General features: G+C 39.3%; 2 protein-coding genes across 2 annotated transcripts; both read left to right on the top strand.

Annotated features, from left to right (window-relative positions):
- The first annotated feature begins 2050 nt into the window (after positions 1-2050).
- LOC116253531 (protein NRT1/ PTR FAMILY 5.2-like) lies at positions 2051-6346 on the top strand. The gene is made up of 4 exons (XM_031628378.2): positions 2051-2272; positions 4177-4394; positions 4710-5272; positions 5372-6346. Exons 1-4 carry the CDS (start codon positions 2125-2127, stop codon positions 6264-6266), a joined length of 1824 nt encoding a protein of 607 aa, XP_031484238.1. The 5' UTR covers positions 2051-2124; the 3' UTR covers positions 6267-6346.
- Positions 6347-10228: 3882 nt separating this feature from the next.
- Positions 10229-18585, top strand: LOC116253405 (26S proteasome regulatory subunit 8 homolog A). The gene is made up of 10 exons (XM_031628206.2): positions 10229-10416; positions 12832-13113; positions 13204-13301; positions 14763-14987; positions 15470-15532; positions 15636-15799; positions 16842-16998; positions 17085-17183; positions 18006-18116; positions 18211-18585. Exons 2-10 carry the CDS (start codon positions 12885-12887, stop codon positions 18349-18351), a joined length of 1287 nt encoding a protein of 428 aa, XP_031484066.1. The 5' UTR covers positions 10229-10416; positions 12832-12884; the 3' UTR covers positions 18352-18585.
- Positions 18586-18750: the final 165 nt, after the last annotated feature.

Raw genomic sequence — 18750 nt, forward strand, 5'->3', positions numbered from 1 at the left:
AAATGGAGCTTGCTTTTTGTTTCTCTTTTTTTTTTTTTTGCAAAAGATCTCACTGTTTTCTACATAGTGTGCGTCAAACAGCTAAAAGTTGTAGCTTTGGGAATCTGATCAAAACCCAGGAGGCTCCGATCATCGGAGTTGAATTTCAGGCAAGAAATCGAAACCTTTAGAGCAGATCCAAGGCTAGCTAAAGGACACGAACTACTTGTACCTTGAAATTGGGTGTCGATTGCTTCAAATGTAGTCTTTCACTTTACTTTATTCATAAGCTTTTTGAAAGCTCCGAGTGCCTTTTTCTGTTTTATTTGGGTGTCAACGTACGTACGCTTCTCTTCAATCCCAAACAATTTCGAAATTTGCTGTTTCCTTGGTTATCTTTATATAAGAAACCATTTATTATTTTAGGTTTAAAAAAAAAAAAGTCTTGATGAAAAACCTGAATGGTGGTGACGGTTATGTCATGTTTGGGACAAAAATTTCAAAACGTCAAAGATTGGTCGCCAAATTTCAAATGATGTTTGCTGATTTCGAAATGTTATTTTAACCCTATGACTTGTCCTGCGCAATTCTTATAAAATTGCGGAACAAATAAATTTAAAAATTCCTCCTCCGCAACTATTTTCTTGAGTGTTTTCTAACTTTCAACCATATGATAAATATTTATCGGCGGATTCATTTTAAAGAAAAGGGCAGCAAAACCTCCCAGATTAAGGCCTTCCCGGCGATCCCTTTTTTTCAGCTTGATACGTGGAGTGCATCTAAAGTTTCTTCCTTAACGTCTGCTTTGCAGAATAGTGAAGCTGATGAAGGCCTCCAATTAACCATAGCTGGAAAAAGGAAGACTTTTTCCTTTATCTAGATGTTTGTTTTTGTTTCTTATAAATAATTATTTACGCATGATTTAGGTCATAATTTCAAGATGCCGTTCCGTGAAATAAAACGTTTAATTTTATCCATAAAATTCTTAACTGCTAATTAATAAATGATTTATGGATCAAGTAATCAAGTTTCCTAACCTGAAGGGCCCCGCCCCGTTCCTTTTTTTTTATTATCTGCACTCAAATCATTATAAATTTATAGAAATGACGAAGATTTTAAAACCTCATCAGGTCAATTCTCAAATGTGATTGATTTAACATGCTTTTACGCTTGATAGTTTCATTCAAAGGGGTAAGAGTTAATTTGAGGGAATCAAACGTTTTCTGTGTGATTCCAAGGAGGAAGTGGGGAGCCATAATTGTGGAGGTCGATAATGGCAAAACAAGAACCACTTTCGTCCTATCTGTCTGTTTAGTCTTGTCCTCATTCAGGGAAACGTTTGGATGGTGGAATCTCTTTTCCTTTCTCTCTCCCCACTGGAAATGTTGTTTTGTTTCTTAATTTATTCTTGTGAAACTGACCTTCCGCTGATTTGTTGGTAAATTTTTCTAATCTCAGGATCCACTGTTTGCCTGCTCTGAAAGAAACCAGAACCTTTTATATATGCTTCGATGCAAAATAGATGCCCACATAATAGGAAAGCAACAAATAAATGAGAAAACTCCGAGGAAAACAACAAAATGAAAATTGGACGGGATTTGAGGGGAACAGGTGTTGGAAAATAGTCCCGAATCGACCATTCAGATCGAATTGGTGGCAAATCGATTTGATTCGTTGTTAATGGAGCGATACCATGTTTCCCACTCTATTGTTCTTTCTTTAAAAAATAAAAGTCATATTTTTTGTATTTTAAATTTGTTTTCCTTAAATTTTATGAAGATCAAATTGCCTGTCTGAAAGAAATAAAATCTGGCAGCACTAATTTAACGATCGTTCAAATTGAGTTAATTAACAAAAATCCACTTCCTAATCTAAAAAATACAACATCGAAGAGAAGAAAAAATTTCCAGTTTTTTTTTTTTGAAGATCCAAAATGAACCTTCATGTTTTAGATCTGCGAAGTCCAAAACAAATCCAATTTCCTGTCTAAGGAAGCTGATCCAGATCCGGCACTCGCATGTCCATATTTGAATCCAAGACAGGGAAAGCGGGCCCGTCTTGTACCAGCTGGAGAGCGAGTTCTTCTCGCTAGCCATGGTTATTATTTGAGGTGGATGCTTGCATTCAACGTGCAGAGGGAGAGAGATGGAGCATCAAGAAGGAAGGCAGCAAGGAGGAGTACCGGCCATTGCAGATGGAGGAGGGTTCACTCAGGATGGGAGCGTCGACCTCAAAGGCAGGCCCGTTCTCAGGTCTCAACGGGGAGGATGGAGGGCTTGCTCCTTCATCGTCGGTAACCGCTGCTGCTCTCACTCTCTTTCTCTGATGTCTCTCTCACTCTCAACTCGCTTTATCAACATTCTTCCTTCCATGAGGATTCAGCTCATTGTCCTTAAAAAGTTTAAGAAGAAGAAGAAACATATTCATCATTTTAATTTCTCCACGTCTAATTTCATGTAAATTGGTCCCTTAACCATATTTTCGACTGAGAAAGACATCGAACGACCGCTATTTTGATTTTTCTACATTTCCTAAGACCGGAGATCGCCTTTTATCTGAAGTAAAAGAGATCAATTTTAGTTCGCCTTTTATCTCGTTTCTGTGTCTGCACTTGGGATATGATCTGAAGAAAGAAGCATGCCACTGGCACACGTACTACGGCTCTCTGTGAACCAGAGGATGGATGATATTTCCATGTGGGAGGAACATGGTGGTGCAAAGCTCAGGAGGTCTCAAACAAACAGGCCATGCTGGAAAAGTTCCGGCCATCAGAATTAATCAGTAAAGGGAAAAGAGGGGGTTAGCACGTCTCCTGTTTTCTCCGGCCACTCATAAGTTATGGTGCCATCGATTGGACAAAGAAGACTGTTACACGAGGACAAAAGGGACGACCATGACGCGTCGGTCATCTGCGGCTCTAAAATTACTGTTGTCTGATAGAAGACAAAATGGGCCTGGTCCAGTGTGTACGTGCGTGTGTGTGTTCGTGTGCACATGAGTGTTCTCGATGTCTAAGATCTTATCCACTTGTGAATCAGGTTATGATATGAACCAAGTTAATTAGTTTGTCTATTTTACATTTTCCTATTCTTGGATTTTTCCCTACTTTCGGGGACTAGTTATACATCTTCTTGATCAAACACTTAAAATTCACCATCAAAATCAGGGATAGAATAGTCTGGGGCAATTTTACTTTGCAAAGAGAGAGATGTCGTCCATGTGGAGCATAGTTTCACATGAAAATTGGCAGGGATATGAGTGTGGTCTACATAAATTGATCCTGTAAGAAACAACGCTAGGCTTTGCTGAAGTTATGGCGCATACACATAACTTTGGAAGTTAAAGGCCTAAAAATAATAACTTTTGTAAAAGATGATTCGAGCCTCTATGCTTAGCCAGTAGGCTACGATATGTTAGTAATTTTGAAGTTTGACTAGTCATGGCTTGATTATACTGTACAAATTTTTTCAAAATTTGCAATCACGGCAGGGTAACATTGTTTATCTAATTCGGCCACGATTTCATTGGTCCCTGTCGATTATATTGACTATGGGTAAGTGAAAATTTCAAAAGGAAGATGTCATTATGCGGAAGACATCTTAGGCCTGTCCCTAACCCCCATGTTAGGAGGACATCAAACCAATCTTTTTGATCAGTCGACCCTGTGAATCTTTCACGGCCTCCTTCCCTCCACCTGGCGATGACATGCATGCCATTAGATAGATGGTGCGCGTGAGGAGAGAGAAAGTTGCACGTGCCAGAAAGGGTATTTTGGTAATTTACTAAAAAGAAATGTCTTTCACCATATTTTTTATTTTTTTTCTTTCCTGTTTCCATTTACAATTTTGTATCTATAAAAAAATTTCTTTTCAACATTAATTAAAAGTATAAAAGTATTTTAATCATTAACCATCCTGGCGCATGCATGAAAAATCATCCACCAATATGACGCAGGTTCAGCTGGTAAGACAAATTCTTCTTTCCCCTTCCACCATCATGCATGAGGAGGAGGAAATTTCAGGTGGCACCCAAGCGGTTGGCCGACAGGAGAGGATGATTCCCCCTCCCCTTTCCTCCCTGCGCATCAAGTCTGAGGAACATAGGAGGGGTGTTTCATCGTTTCGCCGGCCGACGGCGCCGGTGAAATTGATTAAAAGTCGAAGTTAAAAAGATTTAGTATTGCTAATTAATTTGCAGGGTATGAGGTGTTCGAAAGGTGGGCATACCATGGGATTTCCTCCAACCTGATACTGTACCTGACCACCCAGCTTCACCAGGGCACCGTTACTGCTTCCAACAATGTCACCACCTGGGTCGGGACCGTCTGGATGACCCCGATTCTTGGGGCTTACGTTGCTGATGCTTTCCTCGGTCGCTACTGGACCTTCGCCATCGCTTCCATCATCTACCTCTCTGTAATTTCCTTCTCGATTGTGACCCCCACTTTGGTTGATTCATATATCTGATCTCATATAGAGATCCAAATATTTCGGTTCCATCAGGGGCTGCGTGTTCGAATGGTAGAGGAGAATGCTTGAGACAGATGTTTTCAGACACTGTGCTCCTCATTCAAACACGTGACATCCTGCAACGGACCATCTTATAGCATTTCTTTTTTTCCAAAAGATTCAAATAAATGACGGAAGAAAACCGCTACTTGATGCACACACGCAAAATGGTGTCGCAGTATGGTGAATGGTAACTAAAGTGAAACCGCCAACTTCAAACAGGGGATGAGCCTACTGACATTGGCCGTTTCAATCTCGCCGCTAAAGCCACCCTCTTGCCATGACCATGCGAGCAACTGCAAGCATGCTACTCCCTTACAGGTTGGAGTCTTCTTCCTCGCACTGTACATCGTCGCCTTGGGCACGGGTGGGACGAAGCCCAACATCTCGACCATGGGCGCGGACCAGTTCGACGACTTCGAGCCGAGGGAGCGGAAGCAGAAACTCTCCTTCTTCAATTGGTGGATGTTCAGCATTTTCTTTGGAACTCTCTTTGCAAACACGTTCCTTATTTACATCCAAGACAATGTTGGTTGGAGCTTGGGATATGGACTCCCCACAGTTGGGCTAGCTCTGTCCATTCTTGTGTTTTTGATAGGGACTCCATTTTACAGACATAAAAGACCTGCAGGTAGTCCCTTTGCCAAGATGGCCATGGTCTTAGTTGCTGCCGCTAGAAAATGGAAGGAACCTCTGCCAAGAGATCCAAAGGAGCTTCATGAGCTTGATGATGGGGAGTATGCTCGTAGAGGGAAGTTCACAATGGAGTCAACCTCTAGCCTTGGGTAATGTTTGAGCTTCCGCTGTTAGTTTTTTTAGTTCTCGTAATTGAGGAGATGAATTTGTGGGCATAGCTCATAGAATCTGTGACTTCATGCTTGTAGGTTTCTTAACAAAGCAGCGGTGAGAAATGGGCCAACCACAAGGTGGAGACTCTGCCCAGTGACCCAAGTAGAGGAAACCAAGCAAATGCTAAAGATGATTCCCATTTTCTTTGCCTCCTTCTTCCCAAGCACTGTCATTGCCCAAAGCCACACCCTCTTCATCAAGCAGGGGATCACCCTGGACAGGAGCATGGGGCCGCACTTCAAGATCCCGCCTGCGAGCTTGACCGCCTTCGTCACCCTATCGATGCTGATCAGCCTGATTGTGTATGATCGGTGGCTCGTCCCCAAGGTGAGGAAGTACACCAAGAACCCCAGGGGAATCACACTGCTCCAGAGGATGGGGATAGGCCTGGTTATGCAGACCATAATCCTGGTAATTGCCTGTTCGGTAGAAAGGATCAGGCTGAGTTATGTCAAGCACTATGGTCTCCAAAGCAGCAAAGAAGCCATTCCTCTCACAATCTTCATCCTCCTCCCTCAGTTTGCTCTCATGGGCCTGGCAGATGCCTTTGTGGAAGTTGCCAAGATTGAGTTCTTCTATGACCAAGCTCCTGAGACCATGAAGAGTCTTGGAGCTTCTTACTTTACCAGCAGCATTGGAGTTGGGAACTTCTTCAGCAGCTTTCTCTTGAGGGCAGTGTCAGAAGTGACTGAGAACAATGGCCATGGTGGGTGGGTCAGGAACAACCTTAATGTGTCTCGCCTTGATTACTATTATGGGTTGCTGGTTGTGCTGAGTGTGGTGAACTTCATTTACTTTCTCATTGTCTCAAAGCACTATGTGTATAGGGTTGAGGCAGTCGGGATTGATGTGGCCTTGGATAAGTCCTCCGAGATGAAGATCATTAAGGCTTCTGCTTTGGAGGGTGCAGTAGGTGATGTAGAACAATGAGAGAATTGATGAAGGGAAATGATCATGTAACCATTAGGTAGGAGAGGAAATATATTAAAAAATATACTACTGCTTTTCAATTTAAGCTCCAATATGATTTTCTTACACTTGCCAACAACCGATCACAGCTCGATTCAAGCTCAGGCTCCTTGACCAAACTGTGCATGAGCCAGTTGGCTAATTCGATGCATGAATGAGGTCACACTCTCTGACCAACCACAGTCAGTGTAGTAGTAGATATCATCTCACCAGGTAGGGCTTCTTAACACTGAGCATTCTACTTAAAAAAATATTTTAAAACAATTCATAACTTAAGTTGTTATTATTATTAAAACATTAGTGTGCACTACATTTTGACTGTAATCGCAAGCGTTGGCCTTATGTTTGTTGACCTTCTTGATACAAGCCCTAACTTGATGTAGCTACATTTTTGGCAGTTGTCACGCAGCGAAAGTGAAGCCTATATAAACTAGTTTCAGTTACTTAGTTGAGACCTGTTTCTAATATTATGTTAGAAAAATGGCTCCTTAAATGAGAAGTCCCTAAAAAATGCGTAGAAAAATAAAAAATGAAAACCTATAACAAATTTAAGTTAAAAGGGTTCAGAAAGTTTGTACAAGTTATTCTATAAGCAATTTAGCCAGTTAACATTCATGTGCCTAGAGTAGAAAAGGATACAAATGCAACTTGGCACTAGAATCCAACTGTAACTTCAAAAAGACTCCAAAATCTAACAAAAATCTGCTACGAAACAAATGCAAATGTCGAATTCAGGTCAAATATACTCGTATTCGGTTTCAGAAAATCATATTCGAGTCTGAATTCCACTCCGGATCTGACTATCTCAGATTCACCAAGGTCCGGCTAGATGATTAGTTCTGAATATGAAAAGTAATGAGATCCATTCACAATCATCCCAATCTTAAGCAGCTTTGTCCATGGTGCGCATTCATGCCTGTAAAATCTTTGCTTACATTACCGGAAACTAGTTGGTTTCATAACAGGTCACTCTGTGAACATGACTACTTGAACAGAGACACTGGCTTCTATGCAGTGTCTCCTCCTCCTTCATTCTTCTCACCTGTCGTACTTATTGCACTTGCCAATTTTGATTCTTCTGAGTAAGCGCTAGATTCACGCAATTTTAGGCTTCTATTTTTGTTATCCCAAAATTTACTTCTTTTCCATCTTATCTATCTCCTGCCAACCATTTAAACGCAGCAGTCTTTTCATTTTTGTCTCCCCTCCAAAGCAAATAACAGAAGAAGGTGCTTCTGGTACTGTTGTTTAACACTTGAAGCCATGGCCCAGAAGCGTCATGGCCGGGAATCTCAATCTGCCGCCGCACCTCTTCTTCAACCGCACCCTCATCATCCTCCGATCGATGCAATCCTGCAAGAGCAGCTGAGGCTCATCTACGATGCGTATTATCTCGATTCGCGCGCTTTTTCTCAAGGGCAACACGCCTTCAGCGAAGAAGCCGGCCCACATGCTTCAGTACCTATTCAGCATCAGTACACCAACGACGTCGAGCCGCATTATCGTCAATCTCGCAGCAGGAATTCGCCGTTTTCGTTCTTCGCCCGCGCGCCTCATGACTACCTTGGGCTTGGCCTGCCTCCGCTTCGATCTTTTGCCCGGCCGCCGGCAGACGCTTCCCCGGACGTAAGTCGCCAGAAGTGAATGATGAATCTCACGCATTCCGGTCGATGCAGTTGGTGATCAATCGTGGTCGTCTATCCTCATTCCATTCGTGCTGGTCATCTGGTTGCTACTTCAATGTCGTGTCATTATTGTAGTGCCTATAGCAGATTCTTTCCTTCTAGGAGATGTAGATTGATCGATTCATCAAATTAAGGAATGATGGCGCAGATCCATGATTATAGATACAATCAAGAAATATTTTTTCTCTCGTAGATTTGAACAATCACCGAATTAATTCAATGTCCAAGACAATTCATGTAAGGAGCGGCATCTTGTGATTCTCCCCAAACCCACAATTAGCTGTAAAGTACTCATATACAGCTAAACAAGTTTAGGTAGAACATTATAACAAAATGATGATTAAACGAGAACTGAGATCACCTTTTGATAACATTGGATGGTACGTTGGCCACAGAAGATCTTGGTTCTCCCCGATTAGAAACAAGTTCAACTGCTCTAGATCCTAATCACTTTTTTGTATGATTTGTTAGACCGGCAAAGCAACCAAGTAGATACATTATGTTATTGAAAACCATCATAATCGAGTGCAGAATTGATATGCATATCCAATAGCACGATCAGAAAGATAGATACTATATCATGTAGAAGCATCTGCCAAACTGATTTCTATCAAAAGAATTAGGATTTACCATCAGCAAATCCTTTGTCTACTTGGGTAAATCCTCTTTAGCTAGCAGACAGGGCACCTGAAATTCAGAGAATCGGAATTGCCGGCATGCAGTTAATGGCAGAACAACTGCAACTGAAATTTTGAACCCAACAAACTCCATTACGACTATTGAAGCAAGTCATGGAAATACCCAATCATATCAAATAACTGAAGAACTTTTTAGCCAGTAGTGGAACTCGATGGTAGTAACTGGGATCTGGCCTTGCTCTCATCCAGATCGAGGATCCATATTCTTGAGATTTTTTTCCCTTTTGTATAAACAGATGAATTCCCACCATCCAGAGTCATAGAAAAGCCAGCAAATTATAGATGGCAGTGTTTGCATCGTCTGGATTTGATCTATAGTCTTCAACTCTTACACCTTTCACTACTTTTATATTGTACATGATATGATTTCCTGAGAAGTACATTACATGATTTAATTGTCTAAACTCAAAGAAAATGAAAGCATATGCTTGCAATTAACCGATTAAAATCCTATGTGCTCTCCGGTACCGTAGAATTGCTGTGAAATTAACGTCCTGTACGCAATTTTTTGTTGTTTACGAACTGTTGAGCAAATACTTGTAGCTATATCTGAAGTTTTTCACATGATTGCAACTTTAATTAGATGGTTCTATATATGTTTACATTTTTAATGGGTTGGATCTGATTTAACTCATCTAAATTGAATTGACATGTAGTGGACCAACTGTCCGGCTGGTAACATTATTTAAAAATGTGTTCCACTCATCTCGTCAACTTATGATTGATCAATTCGATGAATAAATTATGACTACGAAATAATCCGTATCAGAATTACTGATATATTTCATCAGTCTTTTATTGTTTTTATTAAGATCTTTTGCCTTCACATATGTGAAGTAGTAAATAAAAGAGAGAGAGAAGGAAAACGGTCATTACACTGTAATCATGTTGCTTGTGTCTCGAATATAGCTATTGCTCCTGTAAATACTTAAATAGAAGCGTTTTAACTTATAAAACATAATTTAGCTTGTTTTTTAACTTCTCTATAAAATCACATTCAAATTCTAGTGGTTTAATAGAAACATGCTTCGTTTCATATTTTTTTCCATGTACTAACTCAATTTGTTAATGCAATTAAGCGGTTAATTGAAAGAAATCAAAAGTTAAGTGTGTTTTTGTTATTTCATGAAAACATGGATGTGTGTGTGTGTGTGTGCTATGGGTAAAATTTTGAACGAGACGGTTCACAACATGTACATGAGATCAAAATCCAACCCATCCACTGGATATCGACCCAAATCCGGACCCACTACTTGCATCTCGTACTTTGGGTTCGAATGGTATCGAACCTCAACCAAGTCCGTTTGCACCGGCGGAACCAAGGCGGTTCTCAGGAAAAGCATGTTATGGCCATCTGTTGGATCTTAAGAAACAAGCATCGGCGAATATCCGCGACGTGTAATGGTGACCATATTTATCCCATAAACAACGGAGTCCATTTTTCCTGAGGTCGAAAAAGGTACTCATTTGTTTTGCATGAGGGCGGGAGCTTGATTTATGGGTATTATTAGAGTCATCAAGAACGCATTCGAGATTGAGTACCTAAACACAGGTGCCCCCTGTCCTGCGTCTGCTCCTTCAAAGAGGGGGAAAGACCGGAGGATTGGGGCAGCGAAGAAAGGGTGGAGAAGAAGCAATCCTTACAAATTACCCTCTGTGATCAGATCCTTCCTTCTCCTGGGCGTTGGGGATTCTCTGGTTTCACGTATACTGCTTCTGTTAACGAAGGTGCTCACCCTCTTTCTTTCTCTCTCTCTCATGATTCTTATGATCTTTTTTATGTTTTGGTTTCTAATTCTTGTTTGCGAATAAGATTTTTAGGGTTTTGGGTGCCATCGTATCGCGTCTTAGAGATTAGTTTCCGCATCTGGGAAGCCCTATTTTTTCCCCTCTGTTCTATGGTTGTTGAGTATGTTTTGTGTTGGTGCGAGTATGTTTTTGTTGCTTCTACTGGTGTTTCTCATCAAAAAGTTTGCTTCTCATCTTCCTATCTTCTTTTATTTTTGTATTCCAAAGTTCTTCTGATGTGTTTCAAGAGCGAAGGTTGTTGAGCATAGGTAAATTGGTTCCTCCCTCTATTCCGATAAGCTTGGGTTCTGTGTTTATGTGAGAAGGACGTGATCTGGATTTCGTACTTCGTGGATTTGGCTTGAGCGGTTTTTATTCTGGTGAATTGTGATTTCCGGGTGGGAAGTGATCTGTGCTAGTTGTAGTATTGCGCTTATGAATTCTTTTCATGCCCCATTCAGTAAGTAGGCAGTTGGTTAACTACAGTAAAGATTTCGTTTGTATCTCCCACCGTGATTTCACAAAGAGGTGATCTCTCTATTTTCAGTTTCAGAGTTAAGAGGACCCAATTACTCACACAACATGAGGTTGTTTGTTTTGCATCTCTTGCTGTTACTTTCCTGTTTTTCTCTTCTTGTTATGCGTTGCTTTCATGAAAATGGAGTTCGAGCAGAGTTCAAGTTAATGCATAACTCGGTACTTTGCATCAAGATTTTGTCATACTAAGGTGGAACAAGGAAAACTTTAAGTCTTATTATGATAACATTTTTTTTTTTTTTGGTTTGGCTTCTGGCATCGGGCAACAGCTACTGAATGGTGCACTGATGACATGTTGAAGTTTTAGCTTTGTAGAGTACTTGTAAGATGAATGCTTGTGGGCAAATGCAGATTATATTGAAAGAGGCCTTTCTGTAGCTTCTGTAGATAATTTTACAGTTTTTTTTTTGTCTTGTTTTGTTACACAACAATGTGTGCTAACTGCTAAATTGGAGGCAACTTTATCATGGTGATGTCTTGCAAGTTGCAACTAAGGTCCCTAATTACAGTCTCAGGATGCAACTTATCATGTTATTGTGTGATCTACTTTAAAGTTTAAACTAGTGTACAAAATATTTGAAAAGAAAGCACAAGTAATACAGAGCATCATAGAAAGCAAGGTTTCTGAAAATTGTCGACGCTATTTTTGTAAAGTCAACAGTTACTCTGAACATGTGCAAATTGTGTAAAAACCATAAAACAGCAATACTTTGAAAATATTATGGGTTTCAAATTTATGGTCTGGAAATACCATTTCCATGTTATGGCTGTGTTTTTTTTCGAAAGAATGTTTAAATGGATCTTGACAATGTGTTTGATATCATCTACATCAAATTTTCTGCAGTGTTTTTCTTAGAATTTGTTTGTGATTATTTGTATAACTTTCATTTATAATATATACTTCTTACATCATGCTGACCTTTTCGAGTGATTTTCCATTTTGAGTCATTTATTTCGTCTTCTAGGACGTGTGATATGGAGGGTTCACTGGACAGGATTTGTCTATATGATCTTTGAACTTCTTCTGTACTTAAATGTGTTTCCCTTAACAGTCAATTTTACCATGTCATTTTGAATGTTCAACATGGACTTTTGATCTTATGTTGGTGAAAATGGATATTATTTTTATGGATATTATATATTTTATTAAGCTTCAGTGCTTTGGGTCTTACTTCTTGCCTCATGATAGGCTCAATGCCTCGCCTTGCTTCATCGCGTTTAACAACTTTGGTCTTCAATCCAGAGGCCCACCTTTTCTTATTGCCTTCTGTATGGGTGCTTTTTCATTTTTGAATGTTTTTAGGGTTTTCTTCTCCTTACTGTTTCCAATGGTAGTGAATTTGTGTTAGTTTCTTTTGTGGCACCTGAAGGAAAGAGGTTGCACACTGGCTTCACTTTTTTATATATTCTCCTTAAACACCACTTGTTTTATGTGATTACCCATCTTTAAGCATCTTGGAGATATTAAAATGTATGTGTGAACCGGGACCATCTTCAGAATTTCGATATAGGGATACAATTTTGTGGTAGATTCTTTGGCTTTTGTTTCCGACTCTTGCTGAGAGTTGATGTTCAGTCCTATATTCATTTTTATGGTTTTTTGGAGTTGTCAGAGTTATGTGAAGCTCATACTGACATGGTTCTCAATGTTAATGACTTAGAAACAGTTTATTTTTTTGGCTGTGTTTTTGAGTACGTATTAAAAAAAATACTTCTCTGTGAAAGTGCTTGGAAGGGATATACCCTTCGGGCCCATGTGCTAAGGTGGACTTTTTATTTCTAAAATAATAAAATATCTTTCCTTTATTTCTGTTGCAGGTTAATTGTCTTTGGAAAAGAAAGAGTTGTTTCTCTTTAGCATTGAGTCTTCAATGGCAGTTGCAGAGGTAGAGCGCATGACTGGCCTTCAGAAAAGCAAATTGAGTTCAGAAACTGATATGGATCATGTATCTTCAGAGGAATCAACTAAAATGGTTAAACATGGTGAAGGCCTTCGGCAATATTATCTTCAACATATCCACGATCTTCAACTTCAGGTCCGTCAGAAAACCCACAACCTCAATCGGTTGGAAGCTCAGAGAAACGAACTCAACTCTCGAGGTTGTAAGAAAGTGTTTTGTTTTGATCAGCCTTCTGAAACTCATCATGTCTGCCACTGTTTCTAAACTACTTCATCTATGTTTTCTCCAGTGAGAATGCTAAGAGAAGAGTTGCAGCTTCTTCAGGAACCTGGATCCTATGTTGGTGAAGTCGTCAAGGTCATGGGAAAGTCAAAGGTTTTGGTTAAGGTATGTTGGTGTTCTCAAATTGTGCCGGACATATAGCATGTAAATATGAGTTTAGAACCAGTTAAATCACTCATTAGTGTGCACGTGGTAGTTGTTGCTATATAATTTCAGGTGACTAATTTCTTCGAAACCTTTTCAATTTTCATTGTAATGAACTGAATTCAGGACATTTCTTGCATCCTTTGGGTTTCCATTTTCATTCTTTTTCAATGATCTGTGGCTTTGTTAGATGCCTTTTTTTTGCAAAAGCTCAACCTTTTGATGGTCAGTGACTGTGGCCTATCTTGATGCTCAACTATTTGCCAAAAAATTCAGCTGAAGAACATTTTATCCTTGATATGGAAGTTTGGTTCTTTTTGGATCTGCCACTGATAAGCTCAATCAAGCAGTTTCTTTTTAATATTTTTTTCCCTTCTAGTACACTGTTTCTTTAGAAAGCCAACTTTGATGGTTAGTCTATGGATGGATGACTGTTGACTTTTTAGCTGTTTGTTTTTGGCCTGTATTGCTATTTGATGCAATTTATACATAATCAATAAAAAGTCACATCTATTTCATTCTCAGCCTCCTTATCATGATTATAGTCCACTGCTATTTATGGTCCAATATGGTTTTAATATCCTTCTGTTTGTTTATCAACGTGTCAAACCCTAGTGTGTCAGAACAAGTAAGGGCCTTGCTGGAAGCTTCTAAATATAGCATTTCTTGCAACGGGCTTCTAAGTGATTCCTATACATGTCCTGTAAATCAAAGAATGTCAAACTATTTCTTCTTTACTTCTTTTCAGTAATAATGGGGTTTATTTCATAATCACCAGTTCCATTTTTTGATGTTATTCGCAACATGTTTTTTTCGAGAAATGAAAAAACAGTATTTTCTTGAGTGTTAGCAAAACCTTCTAAATTGAAGCCATAAAATGTTCAATAGTTCCCGAAGATCATAACAAATCTACAATGGTCAAATAGAAAGTGATAAATAATAAGTGAGACACACACATGTACTCACATACAAAGGGAAAAAAACTACTATTAACTAGAAATGTAGGAAATAGTTCAATTATGATGAAAAGAATCAAATGTACGTCATTTTTCATGGGGAGAACTGTTGTCTGATTGTGGTTTTTTGGACTCATATTATGATGCACCTTCTCATTTTTGCTGGGATCCTGTGGGAATCAACAAGGATTGCAGGAAAAATGTTCTTTTCTCCCTTCAACTTGTAAGGTTCTTTTTCTTTAATCTTCCAAAAATCTCATAGAGAAAATTTTCTTGCTGTCTTCCTGTTAAGTGCCAAGTAAGAATAGTTAGTTTCCTTTGTATTTGTGTGGTGTATGTTTGCTTAATGTCTATGCTATGTTTTTATTCTGTGGTCAAGCTTTAGATGCATTGCTTATACAGTACCATTCTGGAAGATATACTTTGCAAAGTCAGTTTTAGTGATGGTTCTGTTGATGCTTTTCAGGTGCATCCAGAAGGGAAATACGTTGTTGACATTGATAAGAACATTGACATCACAAAAATTACACCTTCAACAAGAGTTGCACTTCGTAATGATAGTTATGTTCTCCATTTGATTTTACCAAGCAAAGTAGATCCTCTGGTTAACCTTATGAAAGTTGAAAAGGTTCCTGATTCTACTTATGATATGATTGGTGGGCTTGATCAGCAAATAAAGGAAATTAAAGAGGTATAGACTGTGGACGTTGATTCCAATACATTTGAATTGATTTTTCTGCTAACAAGTGATGAATGTGATAGGCATGCAATTTTTCTGCATATAGATGATATTATTTGGTAATTGTTGTTTGCTTTTAAGCAATGTCACATGGGTGGGGAGTGTGGGGTGGACACAAGTATGGAGCGTTGACATACAAAAGTTGGGTGCAAGAGGCACAACAGTATTATATAGACAATAAGAATTTAAACAAACAAAAACATGCATTTTGAAGTATAAATTAATAAACGAAAAAAAAAAAACCAAAATAGACAAAAAAAAATGCGATAATATGATTTTGCTGTGTCCTTGACCTGTCTAGCTGTGTTACTTTACACGGGTGTGGCACCCTTCCCATGCCTGTCCACGTGACATGTCTCTTAAAACAACATTAGTTTTTACAGTTTATTTAGATGGAAAGACCGATATATTCACTTCATGCATGATTGTTACAGGTTATTGAGCTGCCTATCAAGCATCCTGAATTATTTGAGAGTCTTGGAATAGCTCAGCCTAAGGTATGGATGTGTGTCAATCGAGTAAAACTTGCTTGAGAACTGGTTTGCATATGCCTAAGGTCTATAAACGATAAATCAACATGGTTTTGTTCATCTTTACTAGGGTGTCTTACTTTATGGGCCGCCTGGTACTGGAAAGACTCTTCTTGCAAGAGCAGTTGCACATCATACGGATTGCACTTTCATCAGGGTTTCTGGTTCAGAGTTGGTTCAGAAATACATTGGAGAGGGATCCAGAATGGTTCGTGAACTTTTTGTTATGGCCAGGTATTTCATGGGTTGCCTATGTTTATTCGGAGTTGTTTGAGTGTAATTTAATGTTTATGCAGTTCAAGGCTTTTTATTACTTAAATGCTCAGAATAGAGAGCTAAAAAGCTGTTATTTTACAGTAGTTGAAATTTCTTAATGGTACTGGTCACCTAGATGTACTTAGTTTCTTGTGGTACAGCTGCATTTGTTAATGGTTTTTGGAGAATTCTATTTAAGGGTCCTTGTAGCTGATTGCTACTTTGTAGAATATTTCTTTCATAAGAAAGAATAATCTGGATGTGAACAAATTCGCAGTACATGCAGATAGTTGCCTTTTTGGTTTCAACAGGATCCTCCGCATGCAAAGTGAACTGAATTCATTGCATGTTACTGGATAGAAGCCTCACAGTTGCTCCACTTACGAAAACTTGTCTTCCTATGATGAACTTACTATTGATTCATTGAAAGTTGGACATGGCTAGCCTAAATCTGTAGATGGTCAGACTGTCCGAGTGTTTTTTCATCTTCTTCTATGTTGTTTTATTTTTTTGGTAGCCCATTTGGGTCAAGTCTAGTTGTTGAAAAAATTGATCTGGACATGAGCAAGTCTATTAAGCTTTGAGACTAGAACTAAAATCTTGACGGTGTAACATGCTCGCATGATCCAGGGTGTGTACAAGGTGGATTCTGTAGGTTGGTAAAGCAAATTCTAGGTGGCATGGTACTGTCATGACTGGTTGGTAATGCAAGTGAAGCTTAAGGCTGATCATTTACTAGGTGGCATGGTACTGTCATGAGTTGTATATGTATAGGTTGGTAACTTGGTAAAGCAAAATAAACTCTGATCGTTTGCTAGGTTTCGTAGTACTCTCATGACTCATCTCTTCTCGGTTCCCTAACCACTCCTTAAAAAAAAGGAGGGTCATGTTTAGCTTGGTTTCTTTGGTCTTTGGGTTGTTGCATGCATAGATTTGTTCTGCTTATATTCTGTTTTTTTTTTCAGTAGTTTGTTCTGTTACCGTCTACCAGGTTTCTGACCATAGCTGTTCTATTGTGTAGGGAGCATGCTCCTTCCATTATTTTCATGGATGAGATTGATAGCATTGGATCTGCAAGAATGGAGTCTGGTACTGGGAATGGGGACAGTGAAGTTCAACGCACCATGCTTGAGCTTCTTAATCAACTGGATGGATTTGAAGCATCAAATAAGATCAAGGTTTTCAGTGTTTAAAAGAGTTATGTTTTTTCTTGCCAGTTCTTTCGTATCTTTTCTGCTAATTATATGAAAATACATTTGTCTAGGTTTTAATGGCTACCAATCGGATTGACATCCTTGATCAAGCTCTGCTACGGCCTGGACGTATTGACAGAAAGATTGAGTTTCCAAATCCAAATGAAGAGGTTTGTTTTGTTACTATTTGATTCAGTTTAGTAGTAATTTTTGCACTCTTTTTTCTTTCAAAACAAAAAACAGAAGAACTATAGAGTTTGCAAAGGCCGGGTGAGGGCTTTATGGTTGCTATGAGATGAGGCTTGGTAATCCAGGGTTGGTCACCGCATGGTTGAGTTGGGCGATCTCTATGAGGACAGTAATATCCAATGTATTTAAAGTCAAGTAGGCAACGTCGGGAACAGGTGTTATAGCCTCCCCCCAAGCTCCTTTGGGAGAATTAGTAGCTCAAGAATATTGCACTAGGAATGTAGTGATGCGATTGCATCCTCAAGACTATGTTATATTGTCATTTCTGAATATTCTATTGTGGATGGAATGGTCAGTGCTTTGCACTGGCCAAAACTATCTGCAACTTGAAAGGAGCTCTCCAACATCTGGTTTTTGCAGCTCCATGAAATTGATGTAAAGATAAATCTTGGTTAGTAGGAACTCAATCGAAACGCACGCAAAGTTTTATCCTCGTGGAGTGTCCCTTCTTACTAAGCTCTGAAGCCATGGAACTGTTACATTCAGACTGTGAGTGGGTAAGAGTGGTCTACTCGGTTGTTTGGCCAATTTAAATAAAATCTGTGAATTGATGCAATGGATGAACTGATCCCATCGATACTTGTGGTTAGCAATTTTTATCTATTTTCTTAATAGTTTATTATTTTTTGGGTTGTTTAGGAATTCAGACTTCTTTCTCCAATTAAAAAGTTATTGGTCATGGCAGATTTCTTTGGGGACACCTCAAATATTCTAATCTTAGTCCGTCCTTTTTCACTATACAGTCTCGCTTCGACATCTTAAAAATCCACTCTCGGAAAATGAACCTCATGCGTGGGATTGACCTAAAGAAAATAGCTGAGAAGATGAATGGTGCATCCGGTGCCGAACTCAAGGTGAGCTGTTATAACTGCAGCATTATCTGCATCAATTATCCTTTTCCTTCCGTGTGAAGGTCTAGTATGGTGAATTTACTTTCCTTTTCTGCAGGCTGTGTGCACAGAGGCAGGTATGTTTGCACTCAGGGAGCGGAGAGTTCATGTTACACAGGAGGATTTTGAGATGGCAGTGGCCAAGGTTATGAAGAAGGAAACGGAGAAGAACATGTCTTTGAGGAAGTTGTGGAAGTAAATTGTTTGGAAAGGTTTCAATGATAGTAGCGATCTTCAAACTAAAGATTTTTCATCTGTTTTGGTTTCTGTACTTAGCTATTGTTTACGGTGTTGATTGTAACAAATGCAACTGCTTGGATATTTAGGTAAACCGAGTGGAAAGCATTCTGAAAGCCGATACAATTGAATCTAAAATCACTGGGCTGAAGTGTCCCAACAAAAGCTCTCATGTGCACCATACCATTTTTCTGAGCTTTGTTTTTTCTGATTTCCAAGCTGCGATTATTGCGATCAGGCAGGCATCCATTAGTTTACTGAGGATGAACTATACTCCTTTGCACGATAGCTTGGGCAGTGAGACCGAATGAATCTGGATGCGCGAGGGGTTTTTTGGGTTACGGGGATCCTAGTTGGGTTT

The sequence above is a fragment of the Nymphaea colorata genome, chromosome 4 (genome assembly GCF_008831285.2).
Source record: "Nymphaea colorata isolate Beijing-Zhang1983 chromosome 4, ASM883128v2, whole genome shotgun sequence".
Classification (NCBI taxonomy): domain Eukaryota; kingdom Viridiplantae; phylum Streptophyta; class Magnoliopsida; order Nymphaeales; family Nymphaeaceae; genus Nymphaea; species Nymphaea colorata.

Excerpts from the sequence above, each read along its gene's own strand:
- LOC116253405 (XM_031628206.2), top strand. The coding sequence starts at position 12,885 with ATGGCAGTTGCAGAGGTAGAGCGCATGACTGGCCTTCAGAAAAGCAAA. Across the intron at positions 15,533-15,635 it reads TTGGAATAGCTCAGCCTAAG|GGTGTCTTACTTTATGGGCC; the intron begins GTATGGATGTGT and ends CATCTTTACTAG. Across the intron at positions 16,999-17,084 it reads AAGCATCAAATAAGATCAAG|GTTTTAATGGCTACCAATCG; the intron begins GTTTTCAGTGTT and ends ACATTTGTCTAG.
- LOC116253531 (XM_031628378.2), top strand. The coding sequence starts at position 2,125 with ATGGAGCATCAAGAAGGAAGGCAGCAAGGAGGAGTACCGGCCATTGCA. Across the intron at positions 2,273-4,176 it reads GGCTTGCTCCTTCATCGTCG|GGTATGAGGTGTTCGAAAGG; the intron begins GTAACCGCTGCT and ends ATTAATTTGCAG. Across the intron at positions 4,395-4,709 it reads CTTCCATCATCTACCTCTCT|GGGATGAGCCTACTGACATT; the intron begins GTAATTTCCTTC and ends AACTTCAAACAG.